General features: G+C 42.3%; 1 protein-coding gene across 1 annotated transcript; it reads right to left on the bottom strand.

The window, feature by feature from the left end:
• Positions 1 to 143: 143 nt before the first annotated feature.
• Positions 144 to 24,250, bottom strand: SOAT1 (sterol O-acyltransferase 1). Its single transcript, XM_005428601.2, has 15 exons — positions 24,113 to 24,250; positions 16,753 to 16,811; positions 13,018 to 13,166; positions 12,858 to 12,917; positions 12,433 to 12,540; positions 10,482 to 10,764; positions 9,295 to 9,373; positions 8,523 to 8,604; positions 7,823 to 7,868; positions 6,606 to 6,735; positions 6,106 to 6,203; positions 5,533 to 5,631; positions 4,905 to 5,040; positions 3,860 to 4,005; positions 144 to 3,071 (listed from the first exon to the last, which is right to left on the bottom strand). The coding sequence occupies exons 1-15, from the start codon at positions 24,234 to 24,236 to the stop codon at positions 3,015 to 3,017; spliced, it is 1,656 nt and encodes a 551-aa protein (XP_005428658.1). The 5' UTR covers positions 24,237 to 24,250; the 3' UTR covers positions 144 to 3,014.
• Positions 24,251 to 24,487: the final 237 nt, after the last annotated feature.

The following is a 24,487-nucleotide window of genomic DNA, read 5'->3' as shown; positions in this document are numbered from 1 at the left end:
AGCAGGAATTCCCCCAGCTCCCACCACAGCACACACTGTACTCTGTGCTCTCCTGTGACAGCAGTTCACAGCTCAGACCCAGAACTGCTTCATCCCCATAGCTGGCAGCCACACACCCCAACAGAAAGAACAAACTAGGCATGAGGACTTCACAAAGCTTTGGTCTTCCCAGGAACAAACAGTTTTCTGCATGAAAACCCCAGGATGCATTTTGATGGAGTAACATTGATTTTCATGAGGTTATTTAGCAAGAAGCTGCAGCTGTACTAGCTGCCATTCCAAAGCTGGAGGCTTCCCACCTCACAACTCAGGGAGTTACCATGGAAGCAAGCTGCACAGTTCTTGTGTTGGAAAGAACCACAGAAAACAGTATATATTATATTACATTATATTAAGAGCTTGTAAAGGGCAGGTTGGGAACCTTCACATCCTCACCACTGACCAGAACATTGCACTGTTTTGGTCAAGTGCTCTGGCACTTGCAGTCTAACTCAAAGTGGTGTAATTGACTTTTAATTAAATAAGCAACGTGCAAAAGACTAAGTATTTCCCCTCCAGCACTCTTGAGAAAAATGAAAATAAGCCCACGTTCAAAAGCAATTAAAAAACCCCACAAAACTGAAAGTAATCCAAATTGTTAATGCCCTGACAGCACAGTTGCCAGATGCCTTGATCTACAAGGCTGAAAACCTCAACTTGTCAAAAACTAAGACTAGTTCCAACAGCTGAGCATCCCTTTCTGGTCAAGCTCTCAGGCTTCAAACAGTGATGATGCTGACACAGTAAATGCTGATATTCCTTCTGGGCACACAACAGTGCCAGGTGTGAGGGAAACACCAAAACAGGGCACAAAGTGCCATCCTTTGGTCTCTTTTTGAAAACACTGAAACTGTATCAAGACCTGCCATGGGTTTCACGATAGCAAACCAAGTCTCTAATCCATCCCACGCTCTCTGAGTGCAGTTACCTCTGTAAGTGTTTTGAGCACCAAACAAAAAAGAATTGGACTGAATCTCATCCTGTACTTTGTCATCCTGTACAGGTGACAAAGTTGTTTGGCCAAAAGGTGTTTTTTGTATTTTTGATTGTTTTTTCAATAAGGAAGCTTAGTTGCTCCAGAACTTGTATTCTCTCCTCCCACAAAAGGTATGGTGAAAGATTTCAGATTACTCAATCTAAATGATGATAAAGTAATCAATTTAATTCTCAGGATTTTATATATTAATACTGCCAAATTTGAGCATATAGTTCCTCTGAAATTACTTCAACAGTTTCATCAAACAATTTTTAGCAGGAAATGTTGTCAGAGGAGAACCTCACACAGAAACAGTATTTGGCAAATTTGACCTGGTACAATGTCCTTTCTCAAGAGCATGATTCCTTCTTACTGAAGACTTGGAGGAGTTGAAGTATTCCCCAGCTTTCATGAAATCACTTCTGACTGAGGTTAGTGAAAGCAGAAACCCAAAGGAGAGTATGAAGTGGCTTGGGAGACAAGTCCACCAATGGTCCTAATACTGCTGGTATGAAATATCCAGGTCTGTAGGTAGTAAGGATATGCTGTTCTCCATTGGCAGTTTCTGACAACATTTGAGTAATTCTTACATATTTGTCACCAAAGTTCTGGTATCTCTATCAGGTGGCCCTTTTCACCACAGTTAAAGTATGTCCATCAGGTGACCCTGTCTCCACTAATGGGACCTACAGTTCCAGTAAAACTGGAGTGATCTGTATCCAGACACTCTGCAAGTTCCCTGTTCTGTTTAGCACTGACAGAACAAGGGAGCTGAAGGAACTCTGACTGATTCACTGCTATGGAAACACCACACTCACACAGGGCCCCTGCCTTTATTGGTGTGGGTGGGAGGATGTCCTACCTCTTCACCAAGAGGGCAGTACCCAGGAGGCTGATCTCCACCTGAAGCCCCCTCTGATGTCAGTGCAGACACAGGCAGGTGACAAAGCAGCTCTGGGCCAATGCTCTTTCCCCAGCAGCATTAAAAACTTCTCCAATACACATGGGCAAGGTGTGCTGGCACACTGAACTGTACACAGCCATTTCAAACAAGATCATGCTCTGTACCTGTAAAGTGAATCCCATTTTCTTACAGTTTGGTCATATTATTTCAAGTTTTTTTTTAGTAAAGAAACCCTTAAGAACCTGTGTACCTTAAAGCACCTGCCAAATTAAAGCAAAAGCTCTTTTACAAGTTAATCATGTCAAAAGAACTGATTACCAAGAATAGTAGAAAGGAAGAGCAAGAAGAAAAAGTACTCCTCAAGTCACAAGGGCCTTCAGAGAACAAAAATGCTGTAAGGCAGCTGGGAACTAAATGAATACAGAGAAACAAATTTTTGGTGTAAAAAGTCATATAAAGACTGCATACACCATGCCCTACTTCTGAACCTGACTCAGCATGGTGACAATCCCTCTTCCTCTGCCCATTTTATATCTGTTGGCATACACAGGATGCAGTTTGAAGCCAGCCAGGAAAACTTTGGCCATCTTCAGAGCAAGGAGGCAAACACCCTGATGCTCTGCCACTTGTCCACGTCACAGTGGCAGGCAGGATCATGAAGAACAGAAGTTTTGTAGACATCCCATTACCAAAAAGGAGAAAAAAAATTGCAAATGATGGCTAAGAAAGATGGACGGATACCAACAATGAGCTACCAGCAAATCTGACTAGCTTGCCTCTTGTCCAGAAAAGCAGCAACTTGGGGGGATCCCTGGATGAGTAGGATTCCAGTAGACTCCACCTTCAGCTCAATGTTTTACTGGCATGGAAATGGCTCAAAGTGGGACAGCATGTTATAGATGCTGCCTTTGAAGTCTGTTGCAATCCAGGTCAACTGGTTTGCTCCAGCAATGTTTAAAAAAATTACAGTTTCTCCCCAATAATGAGGAGGCCCAACTTCCCTTAGAAAAAGTCTGTAGTAAGTTAGATCATTGGTCCAAATACTTGGAGGACACCTCTGTTTTTCTGTGATGTCATGGCCTGAGCACCCCATTTTCACATCTTCACATGACAGGACCACGAGCGTGGCTTTAAATAGTCCAGGAATGTGGGCTGCAAAACATGGAGAGGCAGTAAATTAGTCACAAGCCAACAGCACCAGCTGTGGTAAAAGCTGCTGAAATTCAACTTCTCTAACAGGAAAGATCAAACCACATTTCTGCACTCTACAACCCTGTTCTTGCCTTCACTAAGCAGGTGCCTGGAAGTGTAAGTGCAGCCACAAGTTCTGTTACATCAGGCAAACACTGTGCCTAGTAGCCTGCTGTATCAAGAAGCCAAGTAATTAATGATGGCAAACTCTTAATTGAGGAGAATCAAACTTAAAATAGAGGCTGCCAAAGGATACCTTTGGTTAAAACTGAAATCAGTTGGAACAGCAAGAAGTTCTGTCTAGAACAGAATCTGGTACCAAGAAAATGAGTTAGAGAAAACACCACCTAAACCCCAAGCTATCTACAGGTAACCACTTCTCACCCCCACCCACTCTAGCCTGGGAGCGGCACAACAGGCACAGTTTTTGTGGGTCTTCTACACAAGTTTCTCCTGACTTCACTGGCCAAGTGCTGCAGTTCCATTGCTACAGCCTAAATGAGGTCTAGCATATCCTCAGAAATGGGGTAGCACCACCCTCAGTTTCAAGCAGTGAAATCCTACCAAGCACAGAAGGAGCATTACTGAACACACTTCTGTTAGGCAGCCTCTAGGCTAAATAACTCCTAAAGAATGGATGTAGCACACTACCAGAAAGGCTCATGCCCTTTAACTTCCACTCTTCTTGCACAGCAAGACAGGACAGCCACTCCCAGAGCTGGTTATCCCCAGAAGGGCCAGGCACTCACATTTTCCGTGGGGCAGTACTGGCGGGCATACCACTCCTGGCTGTAGAGGCAGATGATGACACCTTGGCCCAGGAAGAGGGAAGTCCACATGATCACATTCCAGAAGGGCCCTTTCCGACGGTCATTCAGGGTGAAGTTGAAGACAACTTAAAAGGGGAGGAATGAGAAGAATTATTCAGAAACAAACTCAAGGTTCAAGAATCAAAGATCAACTGATTTTACTGGATCTTCCCCTCCTTTCATTTCATCTCTGGAGCAACAAGGATACTGCATGAAAATCTGATTATGCTTGGCAATAGAGCAAATACTCTGAGCTGATTCTCACATTTACTTCCAATAACTTTGCCAACAAGCTGTGTGCCTCTGGGGAATCAACATTATTTGTGTTACACAGGTCACCAAGGCATGGCAGGGGTGACCTAGAGTTTATTAGATCCCTCTAAAACACAAAAAGAAATCCAGGAGCTCTGACTTCTAAATGGGCTCTTCTGTTAGATTATACTCTTTTCTGACCCAGAGATGGGGTAACAGAGGTGTTTTAAAAACTTTTATTCTATTTTCAGTCTCACAAGAAGGGTGAGACAATACAGATATTATAATTGATGCCATCATAAATCCATTTCCCACACTCTTCCTCACTGCAGTAGTGAACTAATAGTTTCCTTATACTGTGAATAGAGGAAGACAAGCTGCTGACACACAGTGATTCAACTACAGCTTGGCAAAGAGGAAGCAGTGCTGTTAAACTCTGTGCAGTGTCACAGGAACAGCAGTGTATAACATAGATCCCTCTTCCTCATCACCAAGACCTTGATCATCTAAGCCCCAAGCTTCCAAATCCTCTGTGTGTATGTAGGTGTGTATCTCCTGAGCTGCAAAAATCCATTCACAAAGCTTGGACTCACAACTGCAACCCTTGGGCAACAATACTGTGTGTTAGTGCTGAGGGAACAGCTGGCATCATTATCAAAAGCACAAAGCATGCTTCTCTAAAAAAAGCCACAAACCCCACAGCCACTCCCACACTCTCTTCCTTGAAGCTTACCTCCAAAGCATGAAAACAGGCAGAAGAGAACTGGATAGAAGAAGCCAAAGCAGATGCTGAGGACATACTCGTGCACAGCAGCTGACACGGTGAAGACAGACAGCATGGCTGCTGCTCTGAACTTCTTCCCAAAAAACTGGGAGAGACAAGAATGTCAAGTATTAGGAGCTACTCTGCTGTGGTTTTTGTTTGGTTGTTGCAACACAGTGAATTTTCTTCCCTGAGCTAAGAAGGTTCTCCTCCAGCCAAGAGTCACGTGTGAAATGCCAAGTGCCTTGCAGAGCACCTTGGGCTTTAGGTGTTTCTCTTCAGGTACATTTCTGCATTAGCACTTGTGCTGAGCCCACTCATTAAATACCTACCACAGCTCAGGGAAACAGTGCAACATGAGTTCTGACTGCTCAGGCAGTCTCTGCATTGCTACATCTCAGCCCCATGTTTTGCACACATTAAGCACTTGGAAATGAGCAATGGATCTCTCTAAAAGCACAGTAGCTCCTCACAACAGCTGACATGAAACATTTTTATGCTGCTAAACATTTTTATGCTTCTGCATCTTGACAAATGTATCGTTTTGCCCAGTAGTTGAATGTTTAATTAACAAAAGAATACATCAGCTTTTACTCACCCAAAGGAAGTCCCTGTAGGCATAGTAATAGAGCCAGTCATGTACCACCACGTTCCAGGTTCTGTAGTAGTTTGCGTAAGATGTGGAATTCCACCAGTCCTGAAAGCACAATGGAAAGACTGTAAATCTAATTAACTATAAAACATTCTAGAGGGCTTTTCTAGGATATCAAATTGAAAACCATTAAACAAAATAATACCAAGCTAACATAACAATTTGACCAAGCTTTCCATCACGCTTCCAACATTCTACTTGGAGTATCAAGGCCTGGTTTTATCCCAAACTGCAGTGGCTGATGTGATAATAGAACAAAAAGAGGGCTAATGGAGCTATTGGGTAGGTCTGGTGGCTGCTTCTGTTTGTGCACAGGGTGTTTCACCTTAAAGCAACTCAGACTGCCAACAGAAACCAAATCTGTTCTACAGCACAGCTACAAACTTAAGCCTTAACAGCATAAACCAAGCAAAATCCCATGGTTGCTTTATTTGGTAAAACAATCTTCAGTTTCCCCTCTTTTTTCCATTATGACAATGGCTTTCAGAAGCTTTATAAACTGCAGCTCTTGCTTCTCACCTTGTAGAACATCCGGTCTGCAAAGCGCAGCATCTCGGCAAACGCATTGAGCCAACAGTGAAGGAACGCAAAGAACACCAGGAAGAGAATCAGGACACCTGGAAACAAGGGACAGCCACACCAGTTTGGCAATGTTTGCTCTCAGCCACAAGCAAGAGCACCTAACACAGCCAAAAACTGTTCTTTATATGCACTGACACAGATGAGCTCTAATCTTTTGTACAGGTAGCACAACAATATTTCAGTTTCTCACCACACCCGGCCCTGCTCTCCCCAGAGGGCAACAGCAAGGCTGCCCCAGAGCCTGCAGCTTGATTTGAAGACAGTTAAATTCAAACCCAGCTTTTATTTTGTATTGCTGATTTTGAAGTTTTACCCCTTAATGGTGCAGTCTGCCCACAAGATCCCCTTTGTTGATCTCTGCCTGTCATGAATGCATCTCAAATGAAGCACTTCTCCCTTCCACAAATATGAGAGTCACTCGTGGATCTGGGCCTTACCTGGCAGGATGGAGTTGAAGATACAGAGGACCAGCCCTCGAAGGTTGAAGGTTTCCTGACTACTGTTGCGAAACTGAGGAATGCAGAGTCTCACAAAGATGTAGTAGGCATAGAAAAGTGAGCCAAGCACCTGGAACAAAAATACCCCAAAAACCTGACTTCATAACAGGAACACACAATTATCACATCACCACTTGCCAGCTCTAGGAGAGAACGGCAGCTGCCAACACAAGCCAAAATACTTTATTTTACATTGCTGCCAATAAACCTCCCCAAGGATCCAGGCAGAAAGAAAGCCACAGCAATCCCTAGAGTACACTGAACAGCCAGCAGCAAAATCAACTTCTCTTTTCTACTACAGCAGCTGTCAGTTTTTCCCAGTCCTATCAACTCACATGTTTTGACACAAAAAATCCATGTCACCCTCAAAGTGAGGAAAATACCTTGGATGCAGATCAAGGGTAAGGGCAGAAATAATTGAAAAATACTTACTGAAGTTAAATCTAATATTAAAGCTTATTTTTATTTTATTCCAAAGTTGACATTTACACGCCAAAGCACCTCAGGCTTTTCTCTAACTCATGAACTGATGTTGTGGATGTTGAGGTCAAAATGCCAATCACTGTTGAAATACTTGCCAAGTCAGGTGTGTGCTCTGTCCTCCTCTTTGTCCAACATAAGCAGCCAAAGGCCTGTTCATGCTGCCTTTTTTTCTTAATGGTTTTGCTTTTAAAACCATAAATGCATTGTGTGACAGCAAAAGTTTCAGTCACACAAATCCATTACTTGGAAACACATCCACAAGAAGCTACTGGAGCTCATGGCCACAAATGTGAAGAATCAGTCAATCTTGGAACTCAAATAAGCACTGGGGATTTGGACTCCAGGTCTCATTATTTCAAAATTGCTTTGAATAACTGCAGAGAAGAAGCTGTGCCCCTGCACTACAATCGGGGTGAAGAAAGAGGGCATGTGTATTGCTCTACACACACAGTTTTTTTAATCTGGAAGCTTGTTTAAGTAAAGATTTTGATTTTTTTTTTCTTTCTTTGGCACAACCATTAGTGCAGCAAGATCAGAGTTTGTTAGTCACTGAGAAGTATTCTTTATTGGTAAGGCCAGGCCAAGAAGAGTGATTTAATGCCAAAGAGAGCTGTTGGACAACACATTTTAGATGATCTCCAAAAGAGTATTCTGCAGAAAGCTGCACCACTCACCTGTGCAAATTTGGTAGCTACATAGCCCCATCTTATCGTGGGATTCCTAGGAAAAAGAACAGGATATCACAGCTAAATAGGATCTCAAAGCAGCAAACCCCTCCCTTCAATTACTTGAAAGTTTTTACAATTTTACTGACATATTCTCTGAAAAAAAAATGGCTTCTGAGTTCCAGAATTTTTAATCTCCTGATGTCCAAGGGTTGTCTGCCCAAATTGCTGGTTCCTCACTTTCAACTACAGCAGAACTCCAGCAATTCCATAAATGGGAAAGAATCTGGAGGGCAGCACTGTACAGTTCTGTAGGAGGTGGGAATCTGCAGACAGTTGTGTGAAGGACTGCTGACTTCACACAGCCAAAGTGCCACCCAGCAATGTACAGAAGAGTCTGGGAGTTCCCACTCATAAAGGCTTCAGCCTCAAACTCAGAGACAGGGCTGCTTATTAGCACCACACAAAACACACAGGTTCCTATTGCAGGAACTGTCTATCACTACATAACCTGTAACAAGTTGTTAATTAGCTCAACTTCAAGTGAGTTTCCCAAAGAAATAAAAGCAGAACTCCATGAGCAAGTCCTGCCCTTGCCAGCTTAACCACATCTTTCTGAAAGCTCCAACTCATAAACTGATCACACCCAGGGGTGCTTAGTGTTGGCTTCAGTTTTCAGACTGCTTTAGTGTTCTGTTGCTCACATTACCTGGGATAGTTGTCTCTGTAGATGAGGGTGGGAGCAAAAAGGAAGTACAGGTATTGAGAAATTCTGGGAATATGTACTGTGCCTGGAAAGAGGGGGAAATAAAAAACAAAAAAAATCTTTTTACAAACAGAACCTTTTCAAAAAACAGAACCCTTCTCACCTCAGAAACCTTTCAATAAACAGAACCCTTCTCACCTCAGAAACCTTTCAAAAAACAGAACCCTTCTCACCTCAAAAGCCTCAGTCTGGAACTGTAAGTATGGGATTTGCAGAGAATAAAACAAAGTCGACCTTTCAGATGGTGTGCATGAAGGACAGTTAGCAAGTGAGGGTAACCAAACTATCTGCTGACACCTTGGTATCACATTTCCTGTCCTATCAACACGTGGGTTCAGTCCAAGCAGCTCTAGCATGCCTTGCTTAAAAGACCTTTTGTTCTATGATTGCTGTCATTTCAACCAGAGCACTGAGCTAGAGGTCTGCAGGCAGCACCTAGACACCTTTTACTCCTAAAAGCAGAAATAGGGAATCCTGGAGAACAAAGATTTAAGATCCACAGAGGAATAAGACCTGAATAACAGTGTAGCTCGTTGTCTAATATAACTGAAAACAAATGAAAAAGTTCAGGCTGAAATTATGATGCAAAACCTTCGACCTCCCCATCCAAAGTCACCAATTCAAATCCCACCTCTCCAGCTCATGAGAGCAGCTCAAAGCAATGGAAGGAAAGCTAGAGCTGGCTATATAAAATGGAGCAGGGCAAGTTACTCACCAGACTTGTCCTTCACTGAGGACAGGACTCTGGGTACGTTCTCCCGGATGAAGGAATGAGCCTTCATAACAAGACGAACCTGAAAGGCCAAGAGAAGAGCAGCTCAGTGCTCTCATTTTCACAACCTTCCAGTGAAGACGGGGTCAAGCATTTTACAACAACACCTTCAGCATCTTGGTTTCTTTCCCATTTAGCCCTTTTACAAGCAAAGGGCTGCTTCCTCCACCCACAAGCCTGTTTAACTGACATGAATTCCAAACTCTGCAAGGGGAAACGTGCAGCAGCAACTATGGCTCAGGAGAGTCAAAACACATCTCATCTACACTTGCAGGACCACCACATACACAAGGACTCTGAATAACACCAGCAAGTCACTACTCAGTTAACATTAACTTCAAATTGAAGGGAAACCCCTCTCCATTTCAGCAGGCCAGGATGTTTCAGAGACAAGGTGTGTCCTTGAAGTTACATGTGTTGAACAGCAATTATCACTACCTGGGTATAAGGTGGTGCCCCACATAAACAGTCCACAGCTGTCAAGCAGGTTTTTCTTTTAACTTTGTTTTAATACTGAAGAACCAAAAGTAGGGCCAGTCCAAAGTTAATTCTTAAAACTCATCCCTGACCAACCTTGTTTTAACCTGATGGACTGACCAGATCTCCACTCTTGCACTTTTTGTTCCCCTCCACAAAAAAAACCCACTTCCAAACAAGTCCTGATTACAGAGACAAGATACTTGCTTCTTGAGAACAGAAATGCCAACAGGAACCACTTCTTGACCATGTACTTGCTTTTTTGGGTTTTGTTTTTTAAAGAGGAACATTACAGCTTCCTTGTGGACTATGGCACAACACATTCTTAAAATTGGTTTTAAGCACTTAAGTATCCATAAGACAAGCAGAAACAAATGGAATTTTAGTAAAACTCACAGTTAAATCTTAAATACTGGGTAAAAATCCACAAGTGGTTTCCAGGTCAAAATGAAGTTTATTCTCTACTCTTTCTTATTAGATTTGCTGCATGTAACTGTCCTCAAGTCTCAGAGATGCTGCATCCACAGCCTTGGCTTGATTTAATTAATTAAAAAAACATTTATCTTCTTTAGGAAAAAGGACCCTTTCCACATTGAAAATAAAATGCAGTTCAATGTATCCTAGGATCCACAGGATGCAGGGTAGGGACTTACCTGTTCCAGGATTACAATGAAGCGGGAAGCTGGAGGCAGGGCATAGGCTACAGCAACATAGGTTGGTCCAAACCCAAGCCCAGCTATTTGGAAGAGTGTGAACAGCATCCCATAGAAGAAAGAGTGGATTGCACGATGGGAGGAACTGGAATAGCCTTGGGCCCACCACACAAAAAGGTTGTATGGAACAACTACTGTGGCACTGAACATGCACAGCCAAGTACAGAAGACAACTGGGAACTTTCCAAAAACAAAGACCAGGAGATCAAATCCAAGGACCAGCCTAGAAGGCACAAGGAAAGATACAATTTTTGAGCATCCATTCTTTGATTAGAAATACTTCTACTCCACTAAGCAGCCACAAAACACAAAGCTTCCAGATCCTAACTGTTTGACAGTCTGGATAGAAGCGACCGTGGCAATTTCAGCTCAGGGCTGTCTGTGGCAGCTTCAAGTGGCCACCCTCAAGTACCCCAGAAATGAAGAGAAGGACTGATGCCATCAGTGCTGGCAGGCACAGCTTACCTTCAAATCCCACAGGGCTTAAGCACATCTCTAAGATCAGCATGTGCTTTAAGAGCAGGCTCAAGCTCATCCCTCCCAAGAACAAGCACGTGACTGAACAATCCACTGCTGCACAGGGGTCCACGAGAGCTTTTGGGGAACACTCCCAGGACATTATCACCACTGCACTGAAACTCAGCTCTTCCCAGGGGTTTAAGCCTAAAGAGGCTTTTCCCCTGCCTCTATAGGCATGGGGTATTTTAACATCCAGCACTCAAAGCTAGTTTAATCCTTTTCTGTGGGCATTCCACACAGATTCAGTTTAGAAGTTATCCAAAAGGCTCAGGGTCATTAGAAGGTCAGTCCAAATAAGACCAACTGGTGTGCACCAGGTGCTTTAGTCCATTAATCAAGCTTAGAACATAAGGACATAAACAAGAGGTTGATCAACTTTACTGCCTCTCACACTCATCAGAGCTTACTCCAACAATAAGCTCTTCTAAACTAAGACCAGAGAAGATGACAGAACAAAATACACCAACAAAAGTTATTCCTTCTCAGGTGGAGGCTCAGTTGCAAACTGGATCCAAATTATCAGATCTAGCTAAGACCACAGATATTATTTTTAAAGTAGTAAGGGTATCCAGCCCTAGTTGATTTTAAGGTAAATACCCATTGTCCCCCAATGTCCATACACTAGTAAGGAGCAGCTAAACAACATTCAGTAGCACACAAGCCTGTTCTTAGACTAAAGGGACAATTAGTATAATCAAGATACAGCTCTGGTTTTGTACACTGAAGAGCAGATAATCAGCAAGATAAACATGTAATCCTACTTGTGTACATGAGATACAGCTTGCCAAAATACTATTTAAGCAACAACTGAGGAAAGGAGTCTTTCACAATCTTATTCACAACTGGCTATCTGCAAAGCACTATCTTAGCAGAGGCTCTGCCAACATCCTTGAGATTTTTCCCCAGGAAAAACAAAGTTCTATTTTTATTTGAGTACAAGTACAATGTTCCAGAACTGTCATTTTTAAACAGAGGAAGGACTGCTGAAGTATTTAAAGTTTTTCTAAGCAGAGTCCTTCTTCAAGCAACACAAGTAGCTGAAAGCTGCTGTCTCATTAAAGATACTCAGCCAAAGCATTCCACATTCCCTTTTGCCAGCCTCGTGATGAACTAAGCACGTTAGGCTGAACTGTGTGGCCAGAAATCTCACGTAACACATCAGTTAGCAGTGTTTTCCTAATATCCAAATTTCCAATTTGAAATAGTCATACCCTCTCAACAGGAATTCCAGCACATATTCTAAGTATGTCAACTTGAAACCCACAAGAAGGACTCCCCCTTCTTTCTGCACCATTCTGCAGTTTCATGTGCATCTGGCACTCTGGAAGAGCTATTCCCAGCCCTTACCCCTGTCTTTCCAAGGCATTCTTACCTTCCTTCATCAATGAAGTCTACTAGAAGTGTACTGAGGATGAAGACGATGAGAAGGGCGATGAACATGTGGTAGATTGTCCTGATGTGACTCACTTCAAACAGCTCACTAAGGGAGACACCAGAGTTAAGGTACAGCTGGGGTGCCACAGACACAGACACTTCCTCAGCTTATCCTCAGACAAAGGATAATTAGCCATGATCCCAGTGGTACTGAGATGGCTGTAATTAAGGTTTATATTTGCAAGATGTAGTACAGATATTTTAGGAAGAGAGAAGCTTGAACAGATTAATCCCCATGGATTTGAACATAAGACTGTGGGTGGTGGCAGGTAAAGTACCTCAAAGCAAAGGCTCATTAGTTTGCTATCAAGGGTATTTTCAGTGAATTTGATGAAATTACTTTGATGAAGTTAAGTTACTCACTCCAAGAGGGACCTCCTGGCAGTAAAGATTTTCCCATGTTCTGGAGGGGCTCTCGAATTCCTGCAAGCAAAGAATATTTGTTTGACGTTTGAGCCAAAAAAGGAAATAAAGCTTCCAGAAAACATAACCTTGTTATAGCAACAGCTTAAAAGGAACTTACTTGGCTTTGTGCAGTTCCTTCTCTGCACAGGAAGCTGGGAAAAGGGAGGCTGGAGATGAGGAATCCAGGAGTGCTGATTTTGCCACCAAGCTGTTCACAAACTCTGTGAAGTGACTGTCCACCTCCTTCATGAAAGCTGGCTTCAGTTGCTGACAGAGTAAAAACACAGCAGCAAGCTGTTAACTTGCTGGATACATTTTCATAAAATATTTATATTCCTTTTTATCCTGGAGCAGGACAGAGCAAGGCATCAAGAAAACAATTCTGTACCATGTACTGACAGTGGGAGCCTATTTGGATAAGACTGGGGCTTATCCTGGCCTGTTCACACACCTCAGGCCAGAGGACTTTGAATAACATTCATCTCCTCCATCAGAATCAACACAGAATTGCTCTGGCCTTTTAGAAGACTTACCAGAGTTCTGAGAATTTAGTTCCTTAATGTTTAGTCCTCAAACACTAAATGTAATGGAGCCAAGTGATGAAGCAGAGCTGAGAGCCAACTCTGAGCTCCTGAACACTCTGCCAGCCATCATCTTCAGCACAGGCAAAAGGCAAGTTTCAAGAAATTATTTAAAATCTAATTGCACATTATGTTTTGGTTTTTTAATGCAAGTGTTTACTAGCCATGTTTGTCTGACCATCCTTTGCCAGGGATTTTTCATGTTTGCCTCCAGATTCAAGGTGCAAGTCTTCCTACGTGATAATTACATATCATCATTTCATCTGCTTTTCCTACTGATCAGCTGCTCAAGAATCACATACGTTTCCCAGATCAGAATTCCCAACTCCTATCTACTTTCTCATCTTGAAGGTTGAAAAGAAAAAAAAAATAGATATTAGGAAAAAATTCTTCCCTGTGAGGGTGGGGAGGCCCTGGCACAGGGTGCCCAGAGAAGCTGTGGCTGCCCCTGGATCCCTGGAAGTGCCCAAAGCAAGGCTGGATGGGGCTTGGAGCAATCTGGGGTAGTGGAAGCTGTCCCAGCCCATGGCAGGGGGTGGAACAGGATAATCTTTAAGGTCCTTTCCAACCCAAACTATTCCATGATCCTACAAAATACATGAACAGATGATGTATTCTTACAAAATGCTCCTATTTAATGTGACAACAGCCAAGTAAGTTTAACTCTCTGGCAGAAAATACAAGACAACCTAAGTGAGAGCACATACAAGCAGAAGACCCTGAAGTCACAATAGATCAGAATTTTATATTCTTCTCCTTTTATAGTGGTCAGATCCAGAGAGATCTCTTGAAACAAAAGCTGCAGTAGGAGAAGGAGCAGATTAATATTTAACTTTAAAAACATTTTTCTCCTATTTGGCAGCTTCCAGAATAGACTAAATAAGCTTCCCCAGTGCTTAACAAAATTCTTAGGGTCTGCCTACTTTTAGATATTGCTTTCCTGGGAGGCAGAGGATTGTCTCTGCAAGAGATATGAACTTGTTCCTTGAAAAACAGGAGAAAAAACAGAAACAAATACTGAGTACTTGTGAATATAACCTGTAACAGAAGACACTGGTGCTCTCTGGTACCTAATTTTACAGCACACATGCAGCACATATCCCTACAAAAAAGTCAAACAGAAATTCCTAGTTCTCTTGGAGGGCTCAAGTTTCCATGCTAAACAAAGCACTATTAATTCCCATCAAAATAGATATATTTTTTAATAGTGTCTCCCCCTTTTTAGCCTAATCTCTCCTCAAGTGAAGCTTTAGCAGATGATATTTCCTTAAAGCACCTCTTCCCTTTGGTTGGCACTCTGCTGAGATTCTCTCCTCCTAACACAGCCCTCCAGGGCTGATACCAGCCTGTGCATGTGTTAGGATTGGGAGAGCAGGGCATGAGTTCTTAATAGATTAAATAAAATAGAAAACCAGAGTACAGACCCTACAGTAAGTGTAACTAACTGTAATTACAAACCAAAACCCCTTGAAAGAATGCTATGCCATTAAAAGCAGAAACTGGCCAATAATAAAAATTGATGGCAAGTCAGAAAGTTGAGGGAAGTAGCCCTTTGCTTATAAAGTTGCAACAGTCCCCCAGAACTTTACTCATTCTAACAGATTTAGTAAATTTTGTCACTGACACCTGCCAGCCCTGACCTAGTGAAGAACACACCATTCTCAGCTCCTTTTAGAATGAATAAAGGACTGGACTTTTAGACTGCAGATGCTTGAAGACCTCCTATGCATGAGTAACTCCCAGCTCAGCTTCTACAAATCCCATTTATACCTTGACCAGGCTTTACACAAGACAAGCATCTGCCTAGAATTTAGATACCTATCACAGAAATCCAAGCCTCTGTTCAGTGGCTCCCACAACAAAAGGGCCCAGCACTCCAGGAATTCTCAGGTATTTTGCAGTAGGGTGTTTTTGTTTTTTTTTTTCCTCAGCCTTGATACACCTGAAATAAACCTGCATAACTCAAAGCTTAAAATCTGAAGTCCCTGTGTTTTGGGAGAATTTTCAGCAATTAAAACACCACTGGTTTTTTAGGATTCTCTTTGTGGGTAAGAAAACTTTCTATGAATCGTGTCTCAAAGCTGGTAACCAGAAAAAATAAAAAAGGAACAAGAGACACTCCTGAAGAAAGAAATCCAAGGTCAAGTTGTCCCCTTGCAACCAGCTAGCACTCCCTGGAACTTCCAAAGCTACTTGTGCTTTACAGTGAAAGCCTTCCCCTGCAAACACCCACTGCCAACACAGTGATTAGCAACGACTCTTCTGTCTGCAGAGAAGTTACCAGGCTTGATCTCCTGTTCTCAGTAAGGATAAACAGGCTAAGACCACATCCAAAATAAAATTCTGAGCTGACTACCCCTCTAAAGGGCTGAATTTAAGGAGTTTCAGGAAAAAAAGCAGCACACCTTTTGCAGAAGACTATTTAAATACACCTTAGTTATACCTGTTATAAATGACACACCACCTATAAAGGCAGGGAGAAAAAGGAAAAAAAAAGTGAAACAGGAAAATATCTCAAAGGTGCAAGGTATTTTTCTCTGTCTTGTAAGTACCCACTCCCTACTATTCATGTCAAGCTGGCACAATTAGATTACTTCAGATTTACCACAGAATTTTCTGCAATAAAATTATGCAAGAGTGCAGGGCAATTTGCCCTGAAGAACACGGGTGCCACAAAACAATGGTTAACAAGGAGGGTGCAGTTCATTGTTAGCCAATTTCATTTAATTTGGGCATAAATCACCTTAATATAACCTAAGACAAAGGCAGCCCACACAGATGCAGATGGTGCCAGAAACACCCAGTGCTATTTTCTATGAGGATATTGTTCACTGACAAAAAGAATGAGACCAAAGCTCAGGAAGGTCATCTCCACAGCCAGGGCAGCAGAAGCTGTGGGCTGCAGGCTCCATGCTGCCCTTTATTCAATGGATAGCAGGACACAGAGCATTTTAAAGGCTCAATATGCAAGCAGGCTGGCTAATCATCACACTGCCAAAAGTTAGTGGTAAGGCAATTTTCATTTTATTTACAGGTTTCAAAGTTCATTCTTATCTTTGGACTTCAACCTATTGGGGTCAAGTAAGACAGAACCCCATTACCTAAGATCACCCCTCTGGTGCTAAGTGGGACAGGGAAAGAGGGCTGGGGAAAAGTCATTGCACTCAATCTAGGACTGAATAGGGCTATTTGTGTTCCAGGGCTAGTGACTCTCCAAAAGACTTCCAGGGTCAATTGTCCTGCTCCCCACCACAAGCAAGTATTGTGTTTACCTCAGCTTCTGCTATGAGCTGCATTTTCCTCGTTATCACGTGGTCCACATCAACCCAGCCTAAGGAAGGAAAAAAAATATTCAATATTTTTTGTTGCATGTCTGAAAACACAAAAAACACAGCATACAGTAGTTCAGACACCAATTTTTCAACAGCATTTCTGACTTCTAATAGGGTCCCACTAAACTCAAATCAAAGCTGCAGGAAGTTCATAAACTGCAACCACATATTTCAGGATCACAGCACTGTAAGGCAGTCAACAGCTGAAAACATGCTGGATTTTGTTTTTCATCAACAACTCTGCAAATATTCCCAAGGTCCCTAAACGTATTCAGCCTTGAAGCAGCAATCAGAATGACCCTTAGAAGGTCATTTCCAAGTGTGCTGATTTTTTATCAGGGCTTTATCTTAAGCAGACATAAGCTTAGTTTGTCTGGAGGCCTCTACATTGCCAACAGACAAGGCAGTCAGCCACAGCTATTAGTAAAATACCATGATCAGCTCTGAGACAGGCTGAATGGCAAGTTGGACAGTTATTCTGTGTTCAAACCTGGCTATTCCCACTCCTTTTATCCCCCAGGAGAAGTGCTAGATACCAGTGTGATTGTACTCCTTAATATGTTTGACTCTAAGTAAACATAGGTTCAGTCAGGTTTAACATGCCATCAATATCATCTGACTTCTGTCATTACTAACACCATTGGCCAATAGGTAAAGCCTCAAATGCCACCTTTCTTTCACATTAAAAACTACACATCTGAGATGCTTCTGTGACATCAAGAGGAACAACACCCACAGGTCAGACATTTCAGACTAGTTGTGTTTTAGGACAAGCACCAGCGGGTGTTTCACTTCTCCAATAACAACAACACAGAAGATAAAGTTACTTAAAACAGAGTCCTGCACATGAAGGAAAATCAAGATTGAAGCAGCAGCATCCATCCCCCTAAAATACCAGGCAGAGTGAAAAGATAGCAGCAAACCTTGCCTCGTTCTTATCCTTTGGCATTTATAGCTGCAGCACCACCTTACACACCGACACACAGCCAGCATTACAACTTGCATGTTTGGTTTCTAAGACAACATTACCACTTTTAGAAAAAGAAGGCACTGAAGTGATTCCCTAATAAGATTCCAGAGCAGCATGAGCTAACAGATTTGCTGTAGAGGTGCCAAAGTTGTGCTGCTGTGAGACAAGAAAACAGACTGAGAGCACTATCACAGTGCGTAACGTGGCCTCCTTGTATGAGCAGAGCCTCTACACACAAAGCAGTTTCGTTTTCAGAGCAGGAAATGCTTCTGTGCTGCTCAGGAGCCTCAGTCAGCCTGTTTGAGCAATTGGCTTTGAGTATTTTAGGTAGGCCTGCTTGAGAGGTGACTCCAATTCCAGTACTGGAAAACAGTATAACAACAGAAGAAACTTTATCTTCAGTGCAGCTATGATCAGTTGTTAGCATTAATTCCCCTTCCCACTGATCAATTTTGACTTTTGTCTGTCTGCAGGAATTTTGTTTTTTCCTATCTGCTACACAAGCTGTAGATTTAAGGACAGACCAGCAACAACTGCCTATCACTTAGCAGCTTTTGAATGTAACAACAAACAAGGAAACTGCTTAACACCGTTGATTTTGGCTGCATCCAAGATCCATTTTTACAAAAACAGAACTCCTGGTTGCTAAGCATCTCACCTCCAAGACAAAAATAAAAAACAATAAAACACCTCAGCATTTAAGCTTATTGTGCTGTTACATTTGCAGAACAGCAGTTTGGAAAACAATTTGAGAAGAATGTAAGATACCAGTGACCCACTCACCTCATGCACTTTTTTGCTGGTCTCAAATAGGTTCTCCCCCAACATACCAAAAAAAAATAAATTGTTCCATAAGCAGCAGAACTGTAACCCCTTCAGATGTTCTCAGGGACTCTACTCCCTCACTGTGCCACTCCACAATTGTATTCCTGGCCCACTCCTATTAGTACTATGGGAAGAACCACCTTCAGCTGACTTGATGGAAAGCAGGACAGAGCTGCTGAGCTCAAAGAACAACTAACCTTTCCCTTCAAAAACCTAAGAATTTGTGTCCCTTACCCAGCTGCCAATCTTCAAGATGATATCAAGTTTGCTTGAAGCCCCCAACAACAGCCAAAGAGAACAGGACACATGGGAGTAAAGGAATTGCATTATCTCCTTTTAAAGATAAGCTAAAAATAAAATAACCAGTTCTTTGACCATATATTTCCTGTCAGATCTTGCCTTTGAAGCCTCAGTCACTAAAAACTACCCAGGCACGGCTCACTTTGGAAATAAAACACCCTTGTAGACTACAAGGCCTTAAAACTGGGTATACCTTTACATATACCAAATGTCCAGCTTTAATGGTTGTACAAGAAATGAGGACAATCTCTGACCTGCTGATGCTATAATTGCTAAATTGGAATTTAAAGTGTCCTCCTGTCACTTTAGCTGCCCACATACTAGTGTGCATGCACAGAAAAGATTAGAAACACAAAATCTTTGAATAGGTTTTAAAATCAAGATCTCCATGGCTTCACTCTAAGCAACTCATATGACAAAGTAAACTCACCTGTGAGCTTATCTTTCTCAACACAAAATCTTCTGTAGAAGAAAACTCACCCCAAACCAACCCATTCTGCTGTATTGCATCACCCCATAAACCCAGCTGTGTCACAAGGCAGATACCAGAGAAAAAGCACATCATCTTTAATCACTCAACTTCCCTTGCACAAGACACCACTTATGTTCTGTCAGGTCACTGGAGAAGAGATTCATCACATGATTTGGAGTCTAAAAGGAAATGTGCACTGCTGAGAAGCCCAAATCTTCACTTTCCTTTGACCCTGCAAATGAAGCCTGGATCCCTCTGTATCACTTTGGGATTGCAATAGCATTATAGAAAAATGGACACAAGGCTGCACTATACAAGGAAGCACATATTTGCATTTAAAAGAAGTTGAGATGTGCCTTAAGAAGACAGAAAATATATTTAAAGTCATGAGAAAGTTGTCTTGAAGACTGGTATGAAATAGTGGCCAATTTCAGAGGAGGCTTAAGCAGGGCTTGCTTTGGAAGAGCTTTGTTCACAGGGAGAAATTTTTTATTTAATGGCCTTGGGTTCCCTTCCCATCAGCAAGGACATTAACAAGATCTTTAGAGGTCCACTGGTCTTGAGCTTGATCCTTTTAGAATGTGACTCCTCTGTACAGACCAAATTCCAAGCAGGTTCCAAAGTCAGAAGAAAAAATCACGGAACAATTTAATTGTAAGCTTTGTTTCTCTTTGAAAACCAAGCCAATAAAAAAATCACCCGAAGATTGAGAAAGCTTCTTAATTGTTGAGAAGTTGAGCAACTAAAATTTCACAAGATTGACAAAGTACCTCTTCTAAAGGATCCTGTTGTCCCTTTTTCAACCCACTCTTGCACATTTTACAGATAAGTGACATTTGAAATGGGTAGAGCAGAGAATCACTCACATGATGTTGGGGCTGCAGCTTGGGATCCAAAAAAAACCAGCTTTGTCATTTCTTGATAAGACAACTTCCCATTCAAGAGGTTAAAGCAACACAGGCAGAAGGATTTCATTACTGTCAGTCACCTGGATTTAAAGGCTCCCTCTCCAAAAACACTGAAGATGTTATCAGAAGCAAAGCAATATTAAAGCCAATCTAGTGCAGGGCTACTGTAAAGAGGGGAGGAGTTCCATATTGCTACAATACAACACACATTAATAATTTGAGCTAATGAGCCCTTATTCTTACTTATGGTAATTTATTTGGCCACTCAGCAATTAGAGGCAAGTTATGAGTAGACTCAGAAGATGTGTTTAAAGAATTCACAGGCCATAGGTCACTGCACTGCTGGGCAATCATTTAGCTTAAAAATTCAGTTCTGCAGGGACATGGAACCCAAAGAGGCTCTTCACTAGCAGGAAGGAAAACCAGCATTCTCTATACTATGCTACCATGTCCACAGGCTCTTCACAAGAAACTGCTCATTCTTTACCCAAACCACAGGTTCCTAAACATGACAGCCCCTAGAACTACCAGAATCCACCTAGACAAAACAGCTTTTTGACCTATCTCTCAGAAACACATCCCAGATACTCAATTCAAGCAGCTGAATCCACAAGAAGAAGCCTGTTGAAACACTGAACACTCATTGCTGTGAGTCATACAGCAAAGGCTAAATCTTTCCAAATTGCTCCCCCTTGGAGAGCTCTCTCCTCCTCCAGCCCTCTGTAGGCACACAGTTTGTGCATCACCATGAACTTTTGCACCAGGGATGATCGATAGTAACCTCTCACTGGAAGATAACAGCCCCTTTCTAAGATCAGCATTACCAGTCAGGCTTACTCACACCAAACAGATATGCCACACAGCTTGTTTGCAGATCAGCCTCCAGAGACACTTCCAGTCCTTGTCTGATATCTGGACAAACAAGAACAGACTCAAACCCACCTTTTTACTGCTCTGAACACACTATCTGAGCATTTCAGAGGCACTCATGTGCACACTTATGATCCATGTCCTCTTTAGCCTTTTAAGATCTGTCCATGCAGTTTCTGTTATGCTCATTCCAGGTGACTGATACAGTCTGATACCAATATCCCATTAGGCAGAGCAGTTTTCTATTTCTTTATGTATCTCCTGCTATCTTATTAAGGAAGCCTGGCTTTTGACAGGGGATTATTGCCACCTAGATCATCTGCTGACTCTAAGCCAGGACCAAATTAGTTGTTTAATTACAACTCTGGAGCTAATTCAAGGAAGAGAAATGATGTATAAGACTGAAGTTCAGCTACTCTGTCAAAGTGAAATTGCAGGCTCAATAACTACAAGATAGAAACAAATCAAGGCACAGAAGAAATCTTCTGGCAATCTCCAAGTTATGAGTATTTCCACACTTCTATAAAATTTGGCATACTTAAGTAAAAACTATTTGAATCTTAGAACCCAAACAATAAGACAGTCTTCAAAAGCACTGCAGAACCAAGAAAAAAAAAAAAACCTCAACTGTACAAAAAGAAGAGTCAGACCTACTGTAGCTCTAAAGTCAATACAGGTATTAAAATTATTCCTCTAAGCAATTTCAGATCAGTCAAAGGATTTGAGTTTTAATAAAGAAAGGATTAAGGGCCCAAAAGTTTCTGTAGACTTCTGGAAACAAGTCAGCTGGCCCTTGACACCTCCACTCTTACTGTAGGAAGCAGATTGTGTTTGCTATAACCAGAGAGGATCAAGGGTGGGTAATCACGTTAAAGGTTTAATTTTTCTATGGCAATAACTGCCACAAACATGCTACAATATTCACTTCTGTACGTTCTTGGCCTGGCTAGAATCCCCTGACTGCACCAAACATGCATATTGTCTAAAATTCCTCACAAGACCCAGCATTAAGTTGTTACAATACAAAAAAGCTGTTGCCAGACAGCAGACCATTAGCCTCACACTGCCTTTGTGCACATCAGCACTAATGCCTTAGAAACAGCTATTCAGGAGAGAATGGCCAGGACAAAAGAAAGAAAAAACATCTATGCCTGCATCTTCTGAGAAATTTTCCCACCTCAGCCATGAAAGTCCTACCTAGTTACACAGGCACCCTGCAGTATCTGAAGAGGCCACTGTCTGCAACTCAGGAACACTTCAGTTTATAAACCTTCAACCTTTGGGTCACAGAGCTGCTGATTTAACTCCCCTGTGCAGAGGAATTCCTGACCAGAGGGATGCATCTTTCTCCCATGCCTCAAGGTATCAGATTCATTCCTCCTGCCTCCCTGTGTTATTCCTGTTGTCACCAACACTGAGCTAAGAAACACTTTGTGACACCTCTGCTCAACTGGCAGCAACCTTGGCAGGTAAGATGCACTCAAGTCTTGACTAACCAGGATTCCTCCCTGCTGTCCTTCAGTGCAGTTTGTGTGGGATTTAAACCACACTGCACTGTTCCAAGCCAACCCACCAGGCACATGGACACTTTCAAGAGATCTACCCTGAGATGTTTGTTTGCTACACACTCACAGTATCTCGCCTGCAGAGAGGTTTTGTCACATCTCAGAGGTGTTAAAATGAACGGCCTGTAAAGACAGACACACCCACCCATCAAGTTCTAATTATCACTGCTCTATTTATTACTTACCCTTCATTTATTACAATTAAGGAGTTTCCACACATGAAAAGGTTAAAGTGGTAGAACTCTGCTCCCAAGCTCAGCATCACTGGATTCCAGTAGACACCAACTCCCTGCAATTTTCTAATACAGTCTCATTTGATCCAATTAAAATTATGAGCCACCAAAATCTTAAAATCACAGTTCTCCAAGCAGTTTGTAGGACGGCTTTCTCTCCAATGTATTTTATTTTTGATAAGAAAGCTCACTTGTCCTAACTTGAACATGCTCCAACTTCCATTTCAGTTGAAAGAAGTACTATTAAAATTGTGATGAGATCCAGAAGCACATCAGTGAGAATTATCTCCTTGAGTCACTGGCACCAGGATTTTGGATCTTGTACTCACATGGCACATTGTGATAACCTACTTTAGCTTTCTGCTTAATCTATCTGATGAAGAGAAAGGAAACAAGCTGCAGTTTCATCTCTAACCTCCTTATCATGGGCTGGAATGTGGTACAGCATAAACCAGGAATTACAGAGGGTCACAGGCAAAACCACTCATAGTGCCACACAACTGTCCCTGCAACCCAAGGCACAGGGCATGGCAGCACTGATCCTTCCACAAAGCCAACTTTAAGCCACATAACTTCTAAGGTGACCACAAAACAAATGGACAGACACAACTGGGCATTGTTCAGTTTTCTGGTAGCCAAGTCTGAATAAAAGGGAGCTGTCCTGACACGAAGAGAATCCCAGAGCATCATTCTCTGTACATCCTACTTCCACCTGTCTGTCAGGTGGACACAGCACCTTAGCCTGGTGTGTTAAAGACCATTTTCTTCCATCTTGAGGAGTCGCATACTTAAAAGTTGTAAAGGAAGTGAGATGAAGTCCCAAAACCAGCATTTACCAGGATTACTCAAAAGTGTTGCCAGGAGGCATTTGCACCATTGACAGCACTAATGAATCTCTTCCTCCTGTGACAGGTAATCACTGTTTTAGATCCCTGCAAGCACTGCAGTGCACAGCTCCTGAGGGAAAGCTCTGCAGGACAGCACCCCAAACAACCCACACCTGCTGAAGAGGTGCAGCTGGGACACAGGGAGCTCCACCTTCAGCCCTCCCAGAGACAGAAAAACAGAAGCAAAGAGGCACAGCCATGAGTGAAAAGGGCATCTTAAAGGAAACCACATGCCAGAGATGCAACCAGTGCTGAGCCACTGAGTCTCACCGTTGCTTGAGTTTTGAAAGGACCTCTCACTCTCAGGTCTCCTCTCTGTTTCTTCATTCCCAGGGGTCTTGGAGGTTGCAGTGGAGCCAGCCTGGCGCTTCCTTACACAATCATCACCTGCCATGGTTACCTAGCTAGATCAGAAAAGGAGAGAAATAATTAATGACAAAAATCTCATTTATTGTTCAATAATATATTTACATAAAGTTGGACTTTCTTCCCTTCATTGTGAATTCAGAGTAAGGATAGAGAAAATTCAGCACACACTTGAATTAGTCATTTACTGCTGATCACACTTTCTTTCCCTTACCACAAGCAGTACAGGAACAAAGTAACCAAGTAAATTCCCCTACCAAACTTGTTCCTACTACCATC

The sequence above is a fragment of the Geospiza fortis genome, unplaced genomic scaffold, assembly GCF_000277835.1.
Source record: "Geospiza fortis unplaced genomic scaffold, GeoFor_1.0 scaffold506, whole genome shotgun sequence".
NCBI classification, from domain to species: domain Eukaryota; kingdom Metazoa; phylum Chordata; class Aves; order Passeriformes; family Thraupidae; genus Geospiza; species Geospiza fortis.
The sequence above is the reverse complement of the archived record's forward strand: the minus strand, read 5'-3'. Positions and strand labels throughout refer to the sequence as shown.

Excerpts from the sequence above, each read along its gene's own strand:
- SOAT1 (XM_005428601.2), bottom strand. The coding sequence starts at position 24,236 with ATGGCAGGTGATGATTGTGTAAGGAAGCGCCAGGCTGGCTCCACTGCA. Across the intron at positions 12,918-13,017 it reads AAGGAACTGCACAAAGCCAA|GAATTCGAGAGCCCCTCCAG; the intron begins GTAAGTTCCTTT and ends CTTTGCTTGCAG. Across the intron at positions 12,541-12,857 it reads GCCAGGAGGTCCCTCTTGGA|TGAGCTGTTTGAAGTGAGTC; the intron begins GTGAGTAACTTA and ends TGTCTCCCTTAG.